This window comes from Phocoena sinus, chromosome 17, assembly GCF_008692025.1.
Source record: "Phocoena sinus isolate mPhoSin1 chromosome 17, mPhoSin1.pri, whole genome shotgun sequence".
Classification (NCBI taxonomy): Eukaryota; Metazoa; Chordata; class Mammalia; order Artiodactyla; family Phocoenidae; genus Phocoena; species Phocoena sinus.
In genome coordinates this window covers 79,089,090-79,106,268 of record NC_045779.1, presented here as the reverse complement: position 1 = coordinate 79,106,268, position 17,179 = coordinate 79,089,090, and the positions used below count along the sequence as shown (strand labels likewise).

General features: G+C 60.3%; 2 protein-coding genes across 22 annotated transcripts in view; one reads left to right on the top strand and one right to left on the bottom strand.

The window, feature by feature from the left end:
* Positions 1 to 984, top strand: part of CPSF1 (cleavage and polyadenylation specific factor 1) — a 15,666-nt gene extending 14,682 nt beyond the window's left edge. For 2 of the 3 annotated variants that reach the window (XM_032609534.1, XM_032609533.1), the window contains exons 34-36: positions 9 to 164; positions 244 to 373; positions 456 to 984. In XM_032609534.1, the coding sequence (XP_032465425.1) occupies positions 9 to 164; positions 244 to 373; positions 456 to 948 (779 nt within the window). In that variant the 3' untranslated portion in view covers positions 949 to 984. The remainder of the gene's footprint in view (positions 1 to 8; positions 165 to 243; positions 374 to 455) is intronic. The other variant, XM_032609535.1, reaches the window with a different exon arrangement.
* On the bottom strand, positions 793 to 17,179 carry ADCK5 (aarF domain containing kinase 5). Of its 19 annotated transcripts, XM_032609556.1 has the most exons (17): positions 17,099 to 17,151; positions 9,154 to 9,260; positions 8,520 to 8,669; positions 7,409 to 7,550; positions 6,021 to 6,119; positions 3,254 to 3,329; positions 2,940 to 3,140; positions 2,710 to 2,850; positions 2,518 to 2,631; positions 2,309 to 2,440; positions 2,157 to 2,240; positions 1,992 to 2,073; positions 1,836 to 1,914; positions 1,663 to 1,754; positions 1,349 to 1,601; positions 1,142 to 1,258; positions 793 to 1,050 (listed from the first exon to the last, which is right to left on the bottom strand). In XM_032609556.1, exons 7-17 carry the CDS (start codon positions 3,114 to 3,116, stop codon positions 945 to 947), a joined length of 1,377 nt encoding a protein of 458 aa, XP_032465447.1. In that variant the 5' UTR covers positions 3,117 to 3,140; positions 3,254 to 3,329; positions 6,021 to 6,119; positions 7,409 to 7,550; positions 8,520 to 8,669; positions 9,154 to 9,260; positions 17,099 to 17,151; the 3' UTR covers positions 793 to 944. The 19 variants fall into 19 exon arrangements, with proteins under 19 accessions (XP_032465447.1, XP_032465439.1, XP_032465436.1 ...); XM_032609548.1 differs by having other exon boundaries at positions 2,940 to 3,329; positions 7,052 to 7,550; positions 17,099 to 17,154; XM_032609545.1 differs by lacking the exons at positions 6,021 to 6,119; positions 7,409 to 7,550 and having other exon boundaries at positions 17,099 to 17,179.

The following is a 17,179-nucleotide window of genomic DNA, read 5'->3' as shown; positions in this document are numbered from 1 at the left end:
TGGCCCAGCTAAGGAGAGCTTCGGGGGCATGCGGCTGCTGCGCCGGGCGGACTTCCACGTGGGCGCCCATGTGAACACGTTCTGGAGGACTCCCTGCCGGGGGGCTGCTGAAGGGCCCAGCAAGAAGTCCGTTGTGTGGGAAAATAAGCACATCACGTGGTTTGGTGAGTGTGGGGCAGAGGGGGTTAAGGTGGCAGTGGGGTGTGGTGGGGGCCCACGGGGCTCACACCGTGTCCGCTTTAGCCACACTGGACGGTGGCATCGGCCTCCTGCTGCCCATGCAGGAGAAGACCTACCGGCGGCTGCTGATGCTGCAGAACGCACTGACCACCATGCTGCCCCACCACGCCGGCCTCAACCCGCGTGCCTTCCGGTGAGCCTGCCGCCGTCCCGCCCCACTCTCCCACCACCCCGCATGTGCCCCGACTCTTCACTGCCTCCATGCCTACCCCCAGAATGCTGCACGTGGACCGGCGCGTCCTACAGAATGCGGTGCGCAATGTCCTGGATGGGGAGCTGCTCAACCGCTACCTGTACCTGAGCACCATGGAGCGTGGGGAGCTGGCCAAGAAGATTGGCACCACGCCCGACATCGTGAGCCGCCCACCGCCCTGCCCCTCCACGTGCCCCCAGCCACCCCCACCCCACCCCCTGCCCTCACCCACCTCTTTCCCCACAGATCCTGGACGACCTGTTGGAGACGGACCGAGTCACTGCCCACTTCTAGACCCCTGGACACTGCCACTTGCCCCACCCCGCTTTTGTACAAAACACAAAGAAAAACGTTTGTTTGATTTGAGAAGAGCATGTGGTCATTGCAGGCCCAGCTCCAGGCCACAGTCACTCCAGCGCCCCCAGGTCTTTCTTAGGCGTCTGTGCCTTGGCCCTGGCCGGCCCCTCAGCCTGCGGTGGGGCGAGCTCTGTGGTCCTCCTGCCGGGGCTCCCTAGATCTCCAGGTACTCGTACAGCCCCTTGGTCTTGGGCATGAGGCCCAGGTGGACCAGGACTCGGACCAGGAGGGCAGTGATCTGCATCGACAGGGTCTCCAGCCTGGGGTGGGGGAATCCAGGGGTCGCAGGTCGCAGGTTGGTGGGGGGTGGGCCCTGGCTACCCGCCCTTCGGACCCCGCGCGCCTGCTCACCTCAGGGCCACTTCAAACTTTAACGACTCCCAGATGACCCTGATGTGGCGCAGGAGGCTGGCACCATAGGTGTTCTGGCACGGGGCGCCCGCCAGGCGGCTCCAGCCCCGGACCGCGCTGCACAGAGACCACCGACCGACAGGCCGTCAGCCCCGCCTCCTGGCTCCGCCCCCCTCCCGTGCGCACGCGCGGGGTGGGGGCGGGCACCTCTTGGCCATGAGGAAGTAGCGGTCCACTGGGGCGCCCAGGGCGGTGTTGATGGCGCGCACGGTGTTGAGGTTGCGTAGCACGAGCAGCATGGACCGCGGCAGGGCCTTGAGCACGGCCATGACCTCCTCGAAGTGCTCCCGCGCCATGTCCTGCATGTAGGCCGCCTCCTCGCGGCTCAGCAGGTGTGAGCGCCACAGCTGCCCCAGGCGCACAGGCCGCTGCATGAGCACCTCGGAGAACAGGAAGTAGTCTGGGGGGGCCTGAGCCAGGGCTGTGCCCCCCTCCTCGCCTCACACCCACCCCGGCCTCACCTTGCACCCCGAGCTCAGCCGCGTGCGCCTTCATGGCAGCCTCGTCCCTCAGAATGACGGCCCGCCACAGCTGGCACAGGGCTGACCGATCCCTGGGGGGCCCAGCAATGAGCGGGGGGAGGCCGGCCTGCAGGGCGGGGTGTGCCCACCCAGCCCCCGCACCCCCAGCTTACTTCTCATCCAGGAACTGGTACAGCCCGTGGTCCAGCAGCACCAGCTGTCCCTTACCATCGGGGCCTTTCCGCACCAGGACTAGGGACAGGGCACGCCGTCTCACCGCCGCACCCCGACCCCAGACCCGACTCCCACCCCCTGCGGCCTCTGCCTACCATTGCCAGGGTGGGGGTCGGAGTGGACGAAGCCTGTGTAAAATATCTGCTCGGCAAAGGCCTGGATCAGTTTCTCTGCGACCTGGGGACAGGACAGGCCGCAGGCCATCATTTCTGGGCCCACAGCGCACGCACCCTCCCCCGCCCCGGGCCCGCAGCACTCACATCCCGCACTGCCAGCCCCATGGTCTTGATGGCCTCCACGTCGTTGACCTTGCAGCCCTCACAGAATTCCGCCGTCAGCACGCGCTGGGAGAGGACAGGTGTCTCAGCTCAGCAGGCCTGCACATCCCCGCCCAGGAGGGGACCCAGCCCACCTTGCTGGACACGTCCCAGTGCACGCGCGGCACCACGACATAGCGGAAGTGCTGCAGCTCCCGTGCACAGCGCTCGGCATTGCGGCCCTCGTTCTCAAAGTCCAGCTCCTGGGCCAGGGTCCCCTTCAGGTCCTGGGGGCCACAGGGGCAGCTGGAGGTCCAGGTCAGGAGGCGGCCCACCCCCGGCCCCCTCGGGCCCCCACGGTTACCTGGAGGACCCAGCTGAAGCCGAAGCTGGGGTGCATGAGCTCCACGAGCTGCAGCAGGAGCTCCAGGGTGTGGATGTCGCCGTCGAAGCGGTCCCGCAGGTCGATGTACTGCACCTGCACGGGAGGCTGCAGGGAGGACTGGCCACCGGCGCCCGGGTGCCCCCCGCGGCGCCCCGCGGGGGCCCCGCGTACCTTCACGGCCACCACGGTGCCGTCGTGCCGCCTGGCGCGGTGCACCTGGGCCAGGCTCGCCGCCGCGATGGGCTGGTAGTCAAACTCCTGGAAGAGCTCGTGGGGCGGGGCCCGGAAGTCTTCGAGGAACAGCTCGTCCACCTGGCAGGACAGCGGGGTGGGGTGGGGGGCGTGGCTCGGAGCAGCCTGCGGCTGCTTCCTGCCTCCACGGTCCCGCGAGAAGGGCTCACCTCCCGGAAGCCCCGCGTGAGAGCCCTGTCCTCCAGCACCCGCAGTGTCTTGATGTACTCGGGGGGCAGCAGGTGGTTGAAGGAGCACAGCCCCTGGCCCAGCTTCACGTAGAGGCCCCCGTTGCTGATGGCCCCAGCCACCAGGGCGTCAGCCGCCCGCTGGTGACATGCAGACATCACCTCCAAGTACCCCGGGCTGTTCTGACCACAGGTATAGAGGGAAGGGATGGGGGCGGGCGGGCACCTCCACCTGGGCACCCCCATCCCCGCAGGCCGCAGGCCAGGACCAGCCAGGCCAGGACGCAGGAACAAACCTCCTCCACCCCTCGCAGGACGACATTTGTGCACCACCAGTAGTCCAGGGAGATCTGCAGGCCGACCCTCAAAGACCTGTGGGCACAGGCTGCCCTCAGCCCCAGCGGGCACTCGCCTCAGATCCCCGCCAGCACCCCGGACCGCTGTGAGCACCTGGCGGGGCTGCTGGGCTCTCGGGACTGCGTGGCTAGCAGGTCAGTCTCAGCCGCTGGGCTGTGGACTGGGCATCCTGCATCCACACCACCCCTCAGCCCCTGAACGTGCACCCAGGGGCGCCTGGGACGGGAACGGGGGCCTCGGGCCCTAACAAGCGGGTGTGCTCTTTTCATCCTTTGATAACACTTGTTACACAAGAAAATCCATCCACGAGCTAGCACAGCTGCAATGGCTGCTCCGTCTGTGGACATGCCCTCGCTCAGGCCCCCCTGCATCACTGGTCCTGTCTCCTCTGCACTCCGACTGGAGTGGACAGGAGCCCCTGGGGCTCAAACCCCAGAGCTGGGGCCTGCTCTCCTGGCTGAGGGCACGGCCCTGGGAAGTCCCGCAGGCCCAGGCCTTCTGGTGTGGGCAGGGGTCCTCGCTCACTCCCACACCCCAGGCTACGGACAAGGCGGCCCTGGGTCTGGAGAGGGGAGGATCCAGGACCAGAATCCAGGCCTCCAGTGCCGCAGACCCCAGCCCCTCAAACCGTCACGAGCAGGGTGTGGGGCTCCTGCTTCTCGGGGCCCCAGTGCAGGCCAAGCCTCCGCCCGCCCCAGCATATCCTGTTCCAGCCCCTCCGCCACGAGGGGCCAGGATGAAAAGGTGGGAAGGAAGAGGCTGCCAGATCCTGCACAGGCTCCCTGCCCTCCCAGAAGCTGTAGAGACCGGTGTCTTAGAGCAATGAGGTCAGCCCAGACTGAGTGCCACGAACCGGGTCTGTCCCACCCACCCCAGCCTGACACAGGAAGCAAACAGGGCTGTCTGTGTGAGGCAGGGTGAGCAAGGAGACAGGATTTCTCTGAGCACCCCAAGACCCAAAGAGGAGCTGCCCTCCTTCCTGAATAATTCGTCCAAAAGCTAATGCAAGGTCTGCACAGGAGTGAGGGTAGGGGTGCAGGTGACGGCAGCGGGGTGATGGCTATACTCGGGGTGGCCTAGCTAATAGGTCAGTAAATTAGGGACGAGGGGAGCCGGGCTTCTCCCAGTTGGAGAAGGAGTTACAGACACAGAAAGGGAGAAAACCAGAATGACCCGTGTGGGAAATGGAAGAGCGGGTTTGCCGTCGATGGCTGGCCACAGAAGCAAACATATAGCCCTGGGCGTGTGTGCTCACAGCCACACACGCGCGCACACCCGCAGCCCTTGTCCATGGAGGAGTCTGGGGCAGACAGCCCAGAGTGGCGAGCACACCGGCATCCTCACCGTGGCCCCCGAGCCCCTGCTCCATCCCGAAGAACCATCGGGAGACTGGCTGCTTCCAAGGCTGAGCCTGGAGTGACCGTGCTGCCAGCTGGAGTAAAATGCTCAAAGGACGGAGGGCATTGGAAGGGTTCCGAGATGCTATCGATAAAACCCAGACTCACCAGCTCTGCTGTACGTTTGAAACAATTTACAGTCAGATGCTGGAGATTAAAAGAGAAGGGTCAGGGGCTTCCCTGGTGGCTCAGCGGTTAAGAATCCGCCTGCCAATGCAGGAGACACAGGTTTGAGCCCTGGTCTGGGAAGATCCCACATGCCGCAGAGCGACTAAGCCCGTGCGCCACAACTACTGAGCCTGCGCTCTAGAGCCCGCGAGCCACAACTACTGAGCCTGCATGCTGCAACTACTGAACCCACGTGCCTAGAGCCCATGCTCCACAACAAGAGAAGCCACCGCAATGAGAAGCCCGCACAGCGCAACGAAGAGTAGCCCCTGCTCGCCGCAACTATAGAAAAGCCCGCGCACAGCAATGAAGACCCAACACAGCCAAAAATAAACAAATTTTTTTTTTTAAAGAGAGAAGGGTGAGGGGGACTTCCCTGGTGCTGCAGCGGTTAAGACTCCGTGCTCCCAATGCGGGGGGCCCGGGTTCCATCCCTGGTCAGGGAACTAGATCCTGCACGCATGCCACAACTAAGAGTCTGCGTGCCGCAACTAAAGATCCTGTGTGCTGCAACTAAGACCCGGTGCAGCCTAAATAAATAAATAAATATTTAAAATAAAAAAAAAGTGAGAGAAGGGTCCTAAAAGCCAGGCGGAGGGGCTCCTCCTATGAGCCAAACCCAGTCTCAGCAACTACACAGCACTGATGCTGAGTGACAGCAGCCCTCGGAGTAAAATGTCCCCGTCCAGACTGACGCAAGCATCCCTTATGGTGGAACACAAGCCCTCAGCGTGGATGGGACGGCTGAGAGGTAGGAATGAGTTCACCCGAGAAGTACTGGGGACGCTAAACTAGCGACGGAGGGGCAAGGGGCACAGGCACCCACATCAAAGGACAAGGGAAGCAAAGAGCGAAACAATGGGACAAACTGGGAGTAAACATCAGACACACCCACATCAGGGCTCGGCAAAATTTTTCTTGAAAACGTTAGACAATAAATACTTTGGGTCTTAGGGGCAGCCTCAGGAGGGTGAGGGGGGCGTGGCTGCCACTCCAAGGAGCTCTATTTATAGAACAGGCAGCACCTCTGACCCTTGTATTTGGCACAGGGCCAGAGTCTGCTGACCCCTGTTGTACAATATTATGGCCTAGCTGCCCACAAACATGTCAAGGTCATCATGTGACGAAGAATTAACGTTACCCAGCTCCTGGGAGGTGCCTCTAAACCCATGAGATTTCCTGAGTGACGGCAGCATCGGAGCCGCATAACAGCCTTGACGGTTCACACCAGGGAGGGGCTCTGCCAGCCAGAAAGGACAACCGCGGGATTAGAGTTCAGGGTCTTCAATCAATCAGGGCTATGAGATGAAACTCTGGACACCAAAGCTTGGGGGTGACCCACGTGTACTGTCAGAGGGGGATGAGAGGCGGGGGATGTGTCGGAGGACATGAAGTTCTGAGGCTAGGACCCTCCCAGACCTCACCTCACCCTGGGCATCTCTTCCTTTTGCTGATTCTGACTTTATCTCTCTGCTAAGATAACACCATAATATAAGTACAGTATCTCCTGAGTTGTCCTAGGAAACTATCAAAACTGAGGGAGTCTGTGGGGACCCCCCAACTTGTAGCCAGTGGTTTGAGGTGAGGGAACCCATGGGGACGCTGGAACCTGCAGCTGGTGTCAGACGCCCTGGGCAAGTGGGGGTCTGGGGGGCCATGCCCTGACCTCGAGTTTAGCCATGAGAGCTGAGGAGACAATTAGGACTCTTCCAGACTGGAGACTGACATGGGCCCAGGTGGGGTCCTGGGGCTGAAAAGGTTGTTACTGGGGCACCTGGTAACACAGGGTCTGAGGGTTAGAGGGTCACAATGTGTCAGTTTCCCGATTGTGGCTGTGGAGGAGAATGTCCTTGTTTAGGAAATAACTCAAGGTTTCAGGAGTAATGGGGCATGTTGACAACTTATTTGTCAATGTTTCAAAAAGAAAAGAGTTCTTTTTTATGTTATCAGTCCAACTTCTTTGGACATTTGAAATTGTGTCCACAAAAAGCCCACAGGATTTTTAAAAGTTAAAATTAAGTAAGGGGTGGGGGCAGAAATGGACCCCGATGCCACCCTCCACCACCCCAGCCCCTGTGAGTGAGCCTGGGCGTGTGTGGTACATTCTGGTCTCCCCTCCCACAACAGGATGAGCCCCGCTGCCCTTGGGCGAGCTGGTCCTGAATTACTCACCACCCACGCTCCTTCCTTGGGCTCCTGCACGTACGTTGCCCTGTTACCCAGGACGCGCTGTGGGCCCCGAGGTCTCCAGAGGCCCCGAGGTCTCCAGAGGCCCCGTGGTCACCCTGCGCCCAGCCAGGGGTGCTCCATCAGGCCTGCCTGTCCTGGCAACTGTTAGGGCTGAGAGCTGACGAGACCGCACAGATTGTTGGGAAAATAGCTCTAGCTCAGCCTCTGAAAGCAAGCTGTGAAAATACCCTTTTCAGGAGGGAAGTGGAGAAGGCAGGGGTATACCGAGTCTGCCACGGGGTATCTAATGCTGGGAAACAGCAGCGCATACGCAGCAGCAGAAGGTGAGATGGCCCAGACCTGCTCAGTGTGATCTTCAGAACCAGGCTGCTTGGGGACAGTCCCCACCGGTCCTGTGCAGTCCCTCATGGTGGAAAGCCACAGGAGAGCCAACCCCAGGCTCTGCCCTCATCAATCTCTAGGCTGTGGAGACTGGGAAACCCTGCAGGACACAGAGGCCACTGCCTAGAACCTGCCCAGGAGGGCAACTGGGAGCTCCAGGCAAACCCATCAAACCACCACCCTGGAAGACGGCGTGGGTACAGCCGCTGCCAGCGAGCTGAAGACAGAAGGCCTTGTTTCATCCCGAAGATGGAATGAGGTAAAGCGTTTGGCCATCTGCCCACCTACGGCTGCCGCTGGGGTAAATTTCAGCAAAGCTTCGGCCAAGTGCCCCAAGTCCTTGGCATGCCGAGCCTGCCCTGGGAAACCGACCCAGGCTCCCAGAGGGCAGCAGGAGCTCAGAGCTGGCAGAGCAGGACACATGCAGCGGCCTCCTCAACCAAGGTCTCATGTGAGCCCTCTCCCCAGGCAATCGTGCACCCCCAGTCCAACCATGGGTTTGGGTAAGCTGAAGTTTCACTCAGTGCCAAGAACTAGCTCTCAAGACCCTGTGGCTGTAGGAATTCCTGGATCTGACTGGAGCAGGAATGCCTGCCCAAGCTGCTCCAATGGGAAGACCGCCCCACACCCCCAGAATCCTGCCCCGGGAGATACAGGAGTATGAGAGACCCTTCTGCTTAAGGCGCCCTGGACGCCAATGACCAACAAGGCCCGTCACTAGTCCAGGACACTGGGAGTGGAGGCGAGAGGCAGTCCTCCCCTGTGAGCCCCCACCCCCGTGAGCCCCAAACTCTCCGTCTGGATATGCCAACTCTCCTTGGGAGTGGTGGGCAGCCCGAAGGGAGAGGAGGCGGAGGCCTGAGGTGGGGTCTGCGGAGGCCGTGCCCAGCGTGGATGGCGTGGGCCCCGCAGCGCTCGGCTGCCCCACCGGGCAGCACAAGAGATCCCTGGAAGGCAGCTTCAGAGTTCCCAGCAAAACCCTGCTGCCCCTCCCAGCCCCCGCACAAGGCCCCGCACGCCTGAGGATGGGACGCAGTGGGGAGAAGCCGCCACCTTGCCGGCCCCCTACCTGCTGAAGCGCCCGATGCCGTCCACCACGAGCCGCATCCGCCTCCTCTCCTGTGGCTCAGCCATGAGGTACCTCGCCCCGAGGAGCAGGGGCACCCCCAGCACCGTGGCGGAGAGTGCCTTCTTCCACAGGGGCTGCGGTCTCGAGGGCCTGGAAGACGACAGGCGCACAGCCTGGGTTACTTCCCGTCCGCCCCGGCCCCTCCGGCCTTGGCTCTCCGGGCCCAGCCCATAGCCGCTGCAGCCTCACCAGGACCTCGGCAGGCAGCACCGACTCCGGACGCCTGTGTGGTCACCGCAGTGCTCTCTGACCTCCGGGTCCGAGTCACCTCGCCTGAGCCCCACAGCCCCCCAGACCCCAGGGCTCCAAGCGGGCTCCATCCTGCCCGCTGCCCACTCGGCCCTCCGACCCCTTGCTCCCGCTCTCGCTCTGGCCCGCCCTCCCCCACTCTCTGAGCCCACAGCTCTGGCCGAGGCCCAGGCCAGGACCCTGGCAGTGGGGCGGCCAGCGCACTGCACGTGGGAGCAGGTGCGTCCCGTCTTGCGGGTGGCGTAGAGAAGGCACGGGCCCCCAGCGGAGGTCGCCTCTCCTGATGAGGGGCACATGCCCTGGAGGGCGCCCGTGGCCAACTCACCACCTTGCAGGCGGTGCCCCGAGGTTTCTCCTGAAGAAGGCGGTGGAAGATGGCCAGGGCTTCAGCCTGCCCTGCAGCAGGGCTGAGTGGAAGTGGCAGAGCTGGGACTGCGAAGTGAGCAGAGGGCACAGGGTTGGTGCAGGAACATGCCCCCCCGGCCTTACACAGGCAGGGACCACCCCCCCCCCCCGCCCCAGGCACGTCGCTGAAGAGCACTGGTGCTTCCTGGGCCCTCGCGTGTCTGACGCGGGGAGGCAGAGACGCCGCCGGGTTAAGAGCAAGGCTCTCAGGGAAGGGAAGGGAAGGGAAGGCTACGTGCAACTGCACATGGGGCGTCCTCCTCGGAAGCCCCTCCACAGGCCACTGGAAACGCCCCTCGGTCCCTGCCCCTAACACTCTGCTGGGCCCCGAGAGCCCTCGTTTCTTATTTCCCGCTGCCGAGACCAGCGGCCTCCCAAGGAAGGGTCTAGAATGCTTCACCACACGATCAGAAAGGAGGCAGAGGGCCTCGGGGTGGTGCCTGTTCCGAAAGCCGAAGGGGGCACAAGGAACCTGTGTTTGCTGAGCCCCCAGCGGTCAGACCTGGAAAGCTTCTGCCTGGAGGAGGGAGGGACAGGTAGAGAAGCAAAGTGCCAGGGAGACAGGCCAACATGCTGCGCTGTCTCAGGGGGCCGCGGAAGAAACATCGCAGCTCCTCTACCCTCACTGGCAGCCTTGGTCTCCCAATCTTATTTGAATAAGACCTTAAAGAGTTCCTCAACCACAGACTCCCCAGCTCCAAATTCTCAGTTTTTAGGGAAAAAAAAGATTGTGCAAAGTAAGTCATAGCCCACAACACAGACGTTAACACTGTTATCATGAATGGTAGTATTATTATTATGGGCCAAATAGGGAACTGACTTTCCAATCACTTTCTGGCCAAAGCACACAGCCCTGAAGGCGATTTCGAGGATGCAGAACAACACAAAAGTCAAAGGAAAAGGTCCATGACCTGCTGTCCCAAGAGGAGACAGGACAGGAAGTTCCACCCCATAAGGCCACACACAGCAAGGGCAGATCCTCAAGGAAGGCCCCGCAAAGGCAAAAGAGGCAGTGGCGGGTGGACTCAGGCATGCAGAGCCCCAGGCCTTCCGTGCCAGAGGGCGGCCCAGCCTGCTGTCCACCCCGCTGCCCCCCTACCTGGCCCACACGACCTGACTTGGCCTGGGGCATGGCACACACAGCGGCTGCAGGCTGGGACCCCAGCCACCTCCCACCTCACAGATGACAAGGGTTTGCGGTGCCAGCAGGCGTGGGGGGCGCTCCACACTGGGTCTCCCCCTCAGGCAGCCCTGCCTGGCTGCCCGGCGCTGCCTGCTCTCTGCGAGGTGTCCAGACCCCTCACTGTACCCCACACACCCACCAAACACACCCTGCCCGTGAGGGGCCACGTGCGACCAAGGACCACAGGCAGAACGCTCCTGCCCGCATCCCTGCTGCCCTCCTCTGGCTCTGGCCCCGTCTCCGGCAGGCCCGCCTTCCCCCACTCTCTGAGCCCACAGCCCTGGCTGTGTCCCAGGCCAGACCCTAGTGGTGGGGCCCGCGCACCGCACGCAGGGGCAGCAACCAGGCGAGGGGGCGTCAGGGACCCTGCGGCCTGGCAGCAAGTGGGTCTTCCACCCGGACACTGGGGGGCGTTGCTGGGGAGGAGACAGGCCCATGCGGCTTGTGACTGGAGAACATAATGTGTGGTCAGAGGTGGGGAGGGGCGCCCAGACAGAAAAGGGTGGGCAGTAAAGTGAGCTGTAGCGGGGGCCGGGGCGGGGGCGGGGGGGGGGGAGGGGGCGTACGCTGGAGTGGTCAGCCTGGGAGGGGGCTGGAGCTCAAGGCGGAGCTGTGGCCTGGGGGCTGGGGGGGCGGGTAGGTTCAGGGCCAGCGTGAGGAACCAGGCAAGACGGCCGAGGCCGGGACGCCCCACACACCAGCTGCCTGCTCCTCTGGCCAGCGAGCGTTCTGCCGCGATTCTGGTCTTCTCAGCGAGATCACGAGCCCACGGAATAAGAAATGACAACAGCCAGCAGCTACCAGCCCTGGGGCTCCTCGTTCGTCATCAGTGACCCTGAGAATTCCCGAGCCTGGGGTGTCTCTAAACAGCAGCCCGGCCTCTCCAGAAAGGCATTAGCATCCACGCATTGAGAACTACTGGTGCCCGGCACCGTCATTGATCAGTTTTCTCTACTTTTGTAAATATTTGCAATTTTTCCTTACAAGTTAAAAAAAGAAGTCACGAGAAAAAACGTGGGATGACTTTGCACCAAGTGCAAAGCATGAACCCTGACTAAACCTCCATCTTAAAGAAAGCACCTATGAAACATGTGAGGGACCCCAGACACCAGGGAACACAAAAATTACGATTTTTAGGCCTGACGGTTACCGTGGCTACACAATATCCTTGTTTAGGGGACGCACACTGAAGTATTTAGAGATTATGTGTCAAAATGTCTGTGACTTACTTTCAAATGATCCAACAATAACAAAATATATATTTTCATATAGAAATAGACCCACTAGGGCAAGATGTTAATAATGGGTAGATCTAGGTGGTGGCATCTGGATAATTAACTCTCTGGGACCACGCTGTCAGCTTGTCCCTATGTGTAAATGTTTTCATGATCAAAGGTGCAATGCATCTGCTATACTCTCAGAGTCCTATCAGGAAGGCGGCATGTGGAAGGCGAGGTAGCTGGTACAGGACAGGCAAACCTGGCACTGTCTGGAGACACTCCTAGTTGTCACAACTTTGGGGAGGGGTGCTCCTGGCATGTAGGGGGTAGAGGCCAGGGATACCACTCAACACCAGACACTGGAAGGCCCCACCCCAGAGACTCAAGTAGAACCTGGAGCCAGACTTCTGGGGCTGGAGCTGGAATCTGGGCTCCAGCACTTACCAGTCATGCAGCGTGGGTAAGTGCCTTCCCTCTGTGCCTCAGTTTCCCTGTCTGTAAGGTGGGGACTGCTGTACTGCTGAAGTGAGGGTGAGTGAGCTGACATCTGCAAAGCCCTCGAGCAATGTCCAGCCCAGCGGGCAGGGCAGGCGGAGGCACACGCTGAAGCTACCGGCTGCTAGGCCCTCCTCACTGCACTAAGCTGCCCGCTGGTCCCCAATGCCCTAACCCTCCTCCCAACAACCCTGCCCCCCTTGCTCTGCAGACCACCCCACCTAACAAGAAGGACGTATTTGCTGGGTTGAACTAAACTATTTATATTGTATTTACTTATTTGGTTGCACCAGGTCTTAGTTGCGGCAGGTGGGTTCCTTAGTTGCAGCTCCAGGGCTCCTTAGTTGTGGCATGCATGTGGGATCTAGTCCCCTGACCAGGGATCGAACCCAGGCCCCCTGCATTCGGAGCATGGAGTTTTATTCACTGCGCCACCAGGGAAGTCCAACTATTTATATTGAAGGATCGTCAGCTGCCCCCTGCTTTTTTAGAAGGAAAAAAGGGTTTGTTTAGCCCAGAAGAGAGACTACAGACCCTCCTCGACTTACGATGGGGTTAGGGTTAGGGCTAGACCCACTGTAAGCCGAGAATATCATAGGTCAAAAATGCATTTAATACACTGAACCTAACGAACGTCACAGCTCAGCCTGGCCTTCCTGAAACGTGCTCACAACACTCACATTAGCCTACAAGTGGGCGAAACCATCTAGCACAAAGCCTGTTTTATACTAAAATGCGGACTATCTCATGTAATTGATTGAAAGTGAATACAGAACGGCTGTCAGGGCACCGCTGTGCACCCTTGTGACCTCGGGGCTGCTGGGGAGCTGCGGCTGCCACTGCCCAGCATCAGGAGAGAGTATCCACCCTGCATCGCTGGTCCAGGAAAAGATCAAAATTCAAAATTCGAAGCATGGTTTCTACTGAATGTGTATCACTTTTGTAGCATCGTAAAGTTGAAAACTCGTAAGTCAAACCATCATGAGTCAGGGAGCAACTTATGAAAAGCTTGGGGTAGATTATATACAGATATGAGGAAATGCTCAGCTACTGGAGTGGACGGGCAGCAGAGTGGGCCTTGCTGCAAAGTCCCATGGGGACTGCACCCTGAGACAGAGAAGGAAAATGGCCAAAGCTGATTGATGATGATTACATTCAGAAGGAAAGAAAGGACAGGTCCACGAGTTATTCTAGCCAACGTGCCAACGACCTGGAGGGGCAGAGTCAAGAGGCTGCGGGCGCCAACGCTGAGATGAGGGCTGGCAGGGGCTGTCACTCCCAGAGCCCGGGCACAGCTGCTCCAAGACCACGGCTGGACCCAACATCACACCTCCTCCCCCAGAGGCCCCGCACACGTGGTCTGCGTATGTCTGACTTAGAAGCAGCAGAAGACTGCGGGCGAGGAGGGCGCCCCTGAGAGAGGGCTCACCCTCCAAGCCCTGCCGCCTGGGGAAAGACCAGAGTCCATCAGGGAGACCCTGAGGGCACACGATGAGGACACCCCAGCGGAGAAGCGTGTGCAGCCCCAGCCGGTTTTCTGGTGACCCCAGTGGAAAGGCACAGAACTCAGCACCCTCGTGCTGACGGGGTGCCGTGGAGTCGGGCAGAGCCCACGAGGGCCGAGCGCTGCACTGCAGCAACACAGGCCCGGCCCGCAAGCCTCACCAACCTTTACCTTCTGCCTGGGGGCGAATCCCCGCTGACACCTCGCCAGGCTAGAAAAAACACGGTAGAAAAAAAGTACCTCGCTCAGGGTCTGACACCTAACAGGTGTTCAACAAAAGGTGGGCATTTCTGACGGCGGGACTTTCACACATATTTCCTCACGTGGTCCACAGCAGAAATGCCTGGTGAATCTGGGGGTGGAGCCCAGGTCAAACCGCTGCCCCAGTCGTCACCCTTTCCTTCCCCAGGCGGCAGGTCCTGACAGCCACAGGGCGGAGCACACTGTCCCCCTGAGCCATTAGTAGGAAGGGTCTGGTGAGGGAAAAAGTCACCTAACTGACAAATAAGTTGACACATCACGATCATATTAAAACCTACAGTTCTTTTACAGGAGGATGCTGAAGCTGAATCTTCTAGGGCACGGGGCCCCAGCTGCGCCCGCAGCCTCCTAACCACTATCCACCACCAGCAGGGGCTCTGGTAGGGAAGCTGAGGACCAGAGTCCACAGCCTCCAAACACACGGCCGATGCCGAGGGGGCACGGCCAGAAAAGTAAGCGCCCCTGACCACAGCCCCCGTAACAGTCTTCTGTTGTTTTCTGAGAAGCCACCACTGCAGCAGGAGCTCTGGCTGCAGCTCATCATTCCCAGCACTGACTCCTCACTCACTCTCTTGGGATAAACATCCCTCTGGCAGACCTTGGAGAGCCGCGCAGAGCCTGGCCAGGCCTGCTCCCCAGGCTGCCCTTCTGCCTAGAAGGCCCTTCCCCCACCCTGATTCACCACGGTTACCATCCCCCCCCATCCCTCTCCCACTGTCGTTATCACACAGGACTGTGCCTGGTAGTTCGCGGTCTTTCTCTCCACCAGCCTGAGGAGGGCCCACCAGTCAATCATCTCTGTACTTCGACTAGCCCTGTGCTTTCTAAGATAAAGCAGGAACTCCATGAATGCTCGCTGAATTAAGATAAACGGTGAATGAGCCAGAACCCCACACGGCCCAAGCGAGGATGTCACTGAGCAACAGGGCGAAGGCCACGGTCAGGCGAGACAGCCCCAGCCCCGACCGCAGCCTGGCCCTGGGCCGGCCTCCAAGGATGAGGCCTCCTGCTGACGACGCCAGAGTGCCCACAGGGCCCCCAGTGTGCCTGGCTCATTCCAGCCGGGGTGCCCAGCGACTCCCCAAATGTCCCCATCACAGAGGAGACATCCCTGAAGCCCAACGAGGTCACGTAGCTATAAATGTGGGGCAGAGCCCGCAGCCAGACCTTCCAAGAACCAGTCCAGCACGGTTTCCACCACATCACAGGTAACCCAAACCATACCCAGAGCTCAGGCACCACAGCGTGGCAGGAAACATGTGTAGAGAGGGCTGTGGGTCCCCAGGCACACTCCCGCACACCGTGCCTTCTCACCAGGGTGACCACGCACGCGGCTATCCTGGGGCGGTCCTGGCTTATAGGGGTTGTCCCAGCACCCCTCTCACTCCAAAAGCCTCCCAGCTGGGACAAGATGAGATGGGCCTCCTCTACCCCAGCCTCTAGCGCTTTCTTAAGAGTGCCTGAACAGTCGGTCAGCAGAAACAGAGTGCCCATCTGGAACTCAGCTAACAATCTACAAAGTAGCAGAAAGAGCTCGAGTAGTAACACTCGGATAGATGCTACAACCCTCACAAACTTTGTGTGTGCTTCAACACAGCACTCCTGTCTTAGGCACAAGCTGAGCTGTCTGTTTTTCTAACACACTACTGATTAGACACAGCAGATTAGAAGGAAGGTGAAAGGTCACTGCAGGATAAACCAGCCCCCAGCCAACTGCTGAGTCTCATGAGGCCTGAAACAGAGAAACTACAAAGAGGTGACAAGAACCTGAGCGGTTTAACGGTGAGGTCAACAGCCCTGCGCCCACACCAGGAGAGGAAGCCAAAGCACAGAAACGTTCTCACGGTTAGGAAGAGAGAGACTGGGAATCTGGGCCCAGAAGAGGTGGCGGAGATGACCACGAATGCCCTGTCCTTTTCTTTTCCAAGGGTCTGTGACCTTCTCAACACCAGTCAGGACTTACAAGGCTACTGGGCCCTGCTCCACTTACTGGTCATGGGCATCTCCTCATCAGGGGCTAAAGCTGCCTGGAGGATTGAGTGAACTGACTGTGTGAAGCAGCTTTATAAACTATAAAAAGATAAATAAACTATAAAAGACCAACTCAGCGTCTCTCTGCCTGACTCTCAGACTTACTCTCAGACTGCTTCACCATCTCAGCCCATGAAACACCCCCATGTAACGGAGCTGTTCACTGCCAGCCACAAAAGGTCATGGGCGTTTATTTGTATTAATACCTAAACCCACAAGGCTAGGCTTATTAGGAAAAGACAAGGTCTACAGAAAATTCCAAGTTGAAACGGTGATGAGCCCCCCTCAGTCTCTTCAGCTCTAGACCAACCACAGGAAAACAGGGCTAGATTCCTGGGGAGGGAGTGGCTAAGATCTGGGTCAATGACTATGACACCCGGTTTGAAAGGTGCTAATCCAAACTGCAGAGACGCGATAAAACGGGGAGGCCCGACCAGGAGAAAAACTGGAAAGTCAGCTGCCACGTTCAGGATCAAAAGAAGCTTGAGCCAGGAGGGCAGCCCAGGGCCAGGCAGAAGCCTAGGAAGGCCTAAGAGGGGCTTTCGGAGACAGGGTGGGAGGAGGGGTGGCTCTGCGCCCCTCCCAGCCCCCAAAGTCTTCTGTCTCCCCAGAAGCAGGGGGGCAGCTGTCAGCCCAGGATGACCCAGGGCGTGGGGGTTGGTGACCAGGCGAAAAGGGTGCCCAAGGGAGCAGGTAGAAGGAAAGACGGGGGATCCGGTCTGGGATTCTGGCAGAGTCTGCAGCAGCGACGGGTCTAAGGGAGACACGCGGCGGGAGGAGGGGTCAGGCGCTGGGCAGTCGCCTCGGGACAGTGTCTCCCTGGGGAGGGGAGCCCGTGAGGGGACTAGAGGGTCATCCCTCGCGGGCTTGGAGGCGCTTTGGAGAGGCCGCCTCTGAGACAAGGCTCCACCAGGGAGAACGTGCTTCTGAGGAGAAGGGGGGCTGTGGGGTGCGTCGGGAAGGCAGCCTCTCCAGTGGCTCCCGGCATCTCCCCACAGGGCCTGGGGGCTGAAGCGGGGGCCCGAAGGACAGGACGCCTGAGGGCTGTGACGGGCTCCTCCTAGAGCCCTGAGGGTCCCTGTCGGGCGAGAGGACCTCTGGGGGCAGGGTCTCGGGGCCCTGCGGGTCCCGGCCGGGCCGCGGGAGGGGCGCGGGCGCGCGGGGGGCTCACAGGTCTCCACATCTTCGGGGCCGCAGCTCCGCTCCCGCTGGCCGCACACTCGCGTCGCCGGCCCAGCAGTCCCTGCGGGCG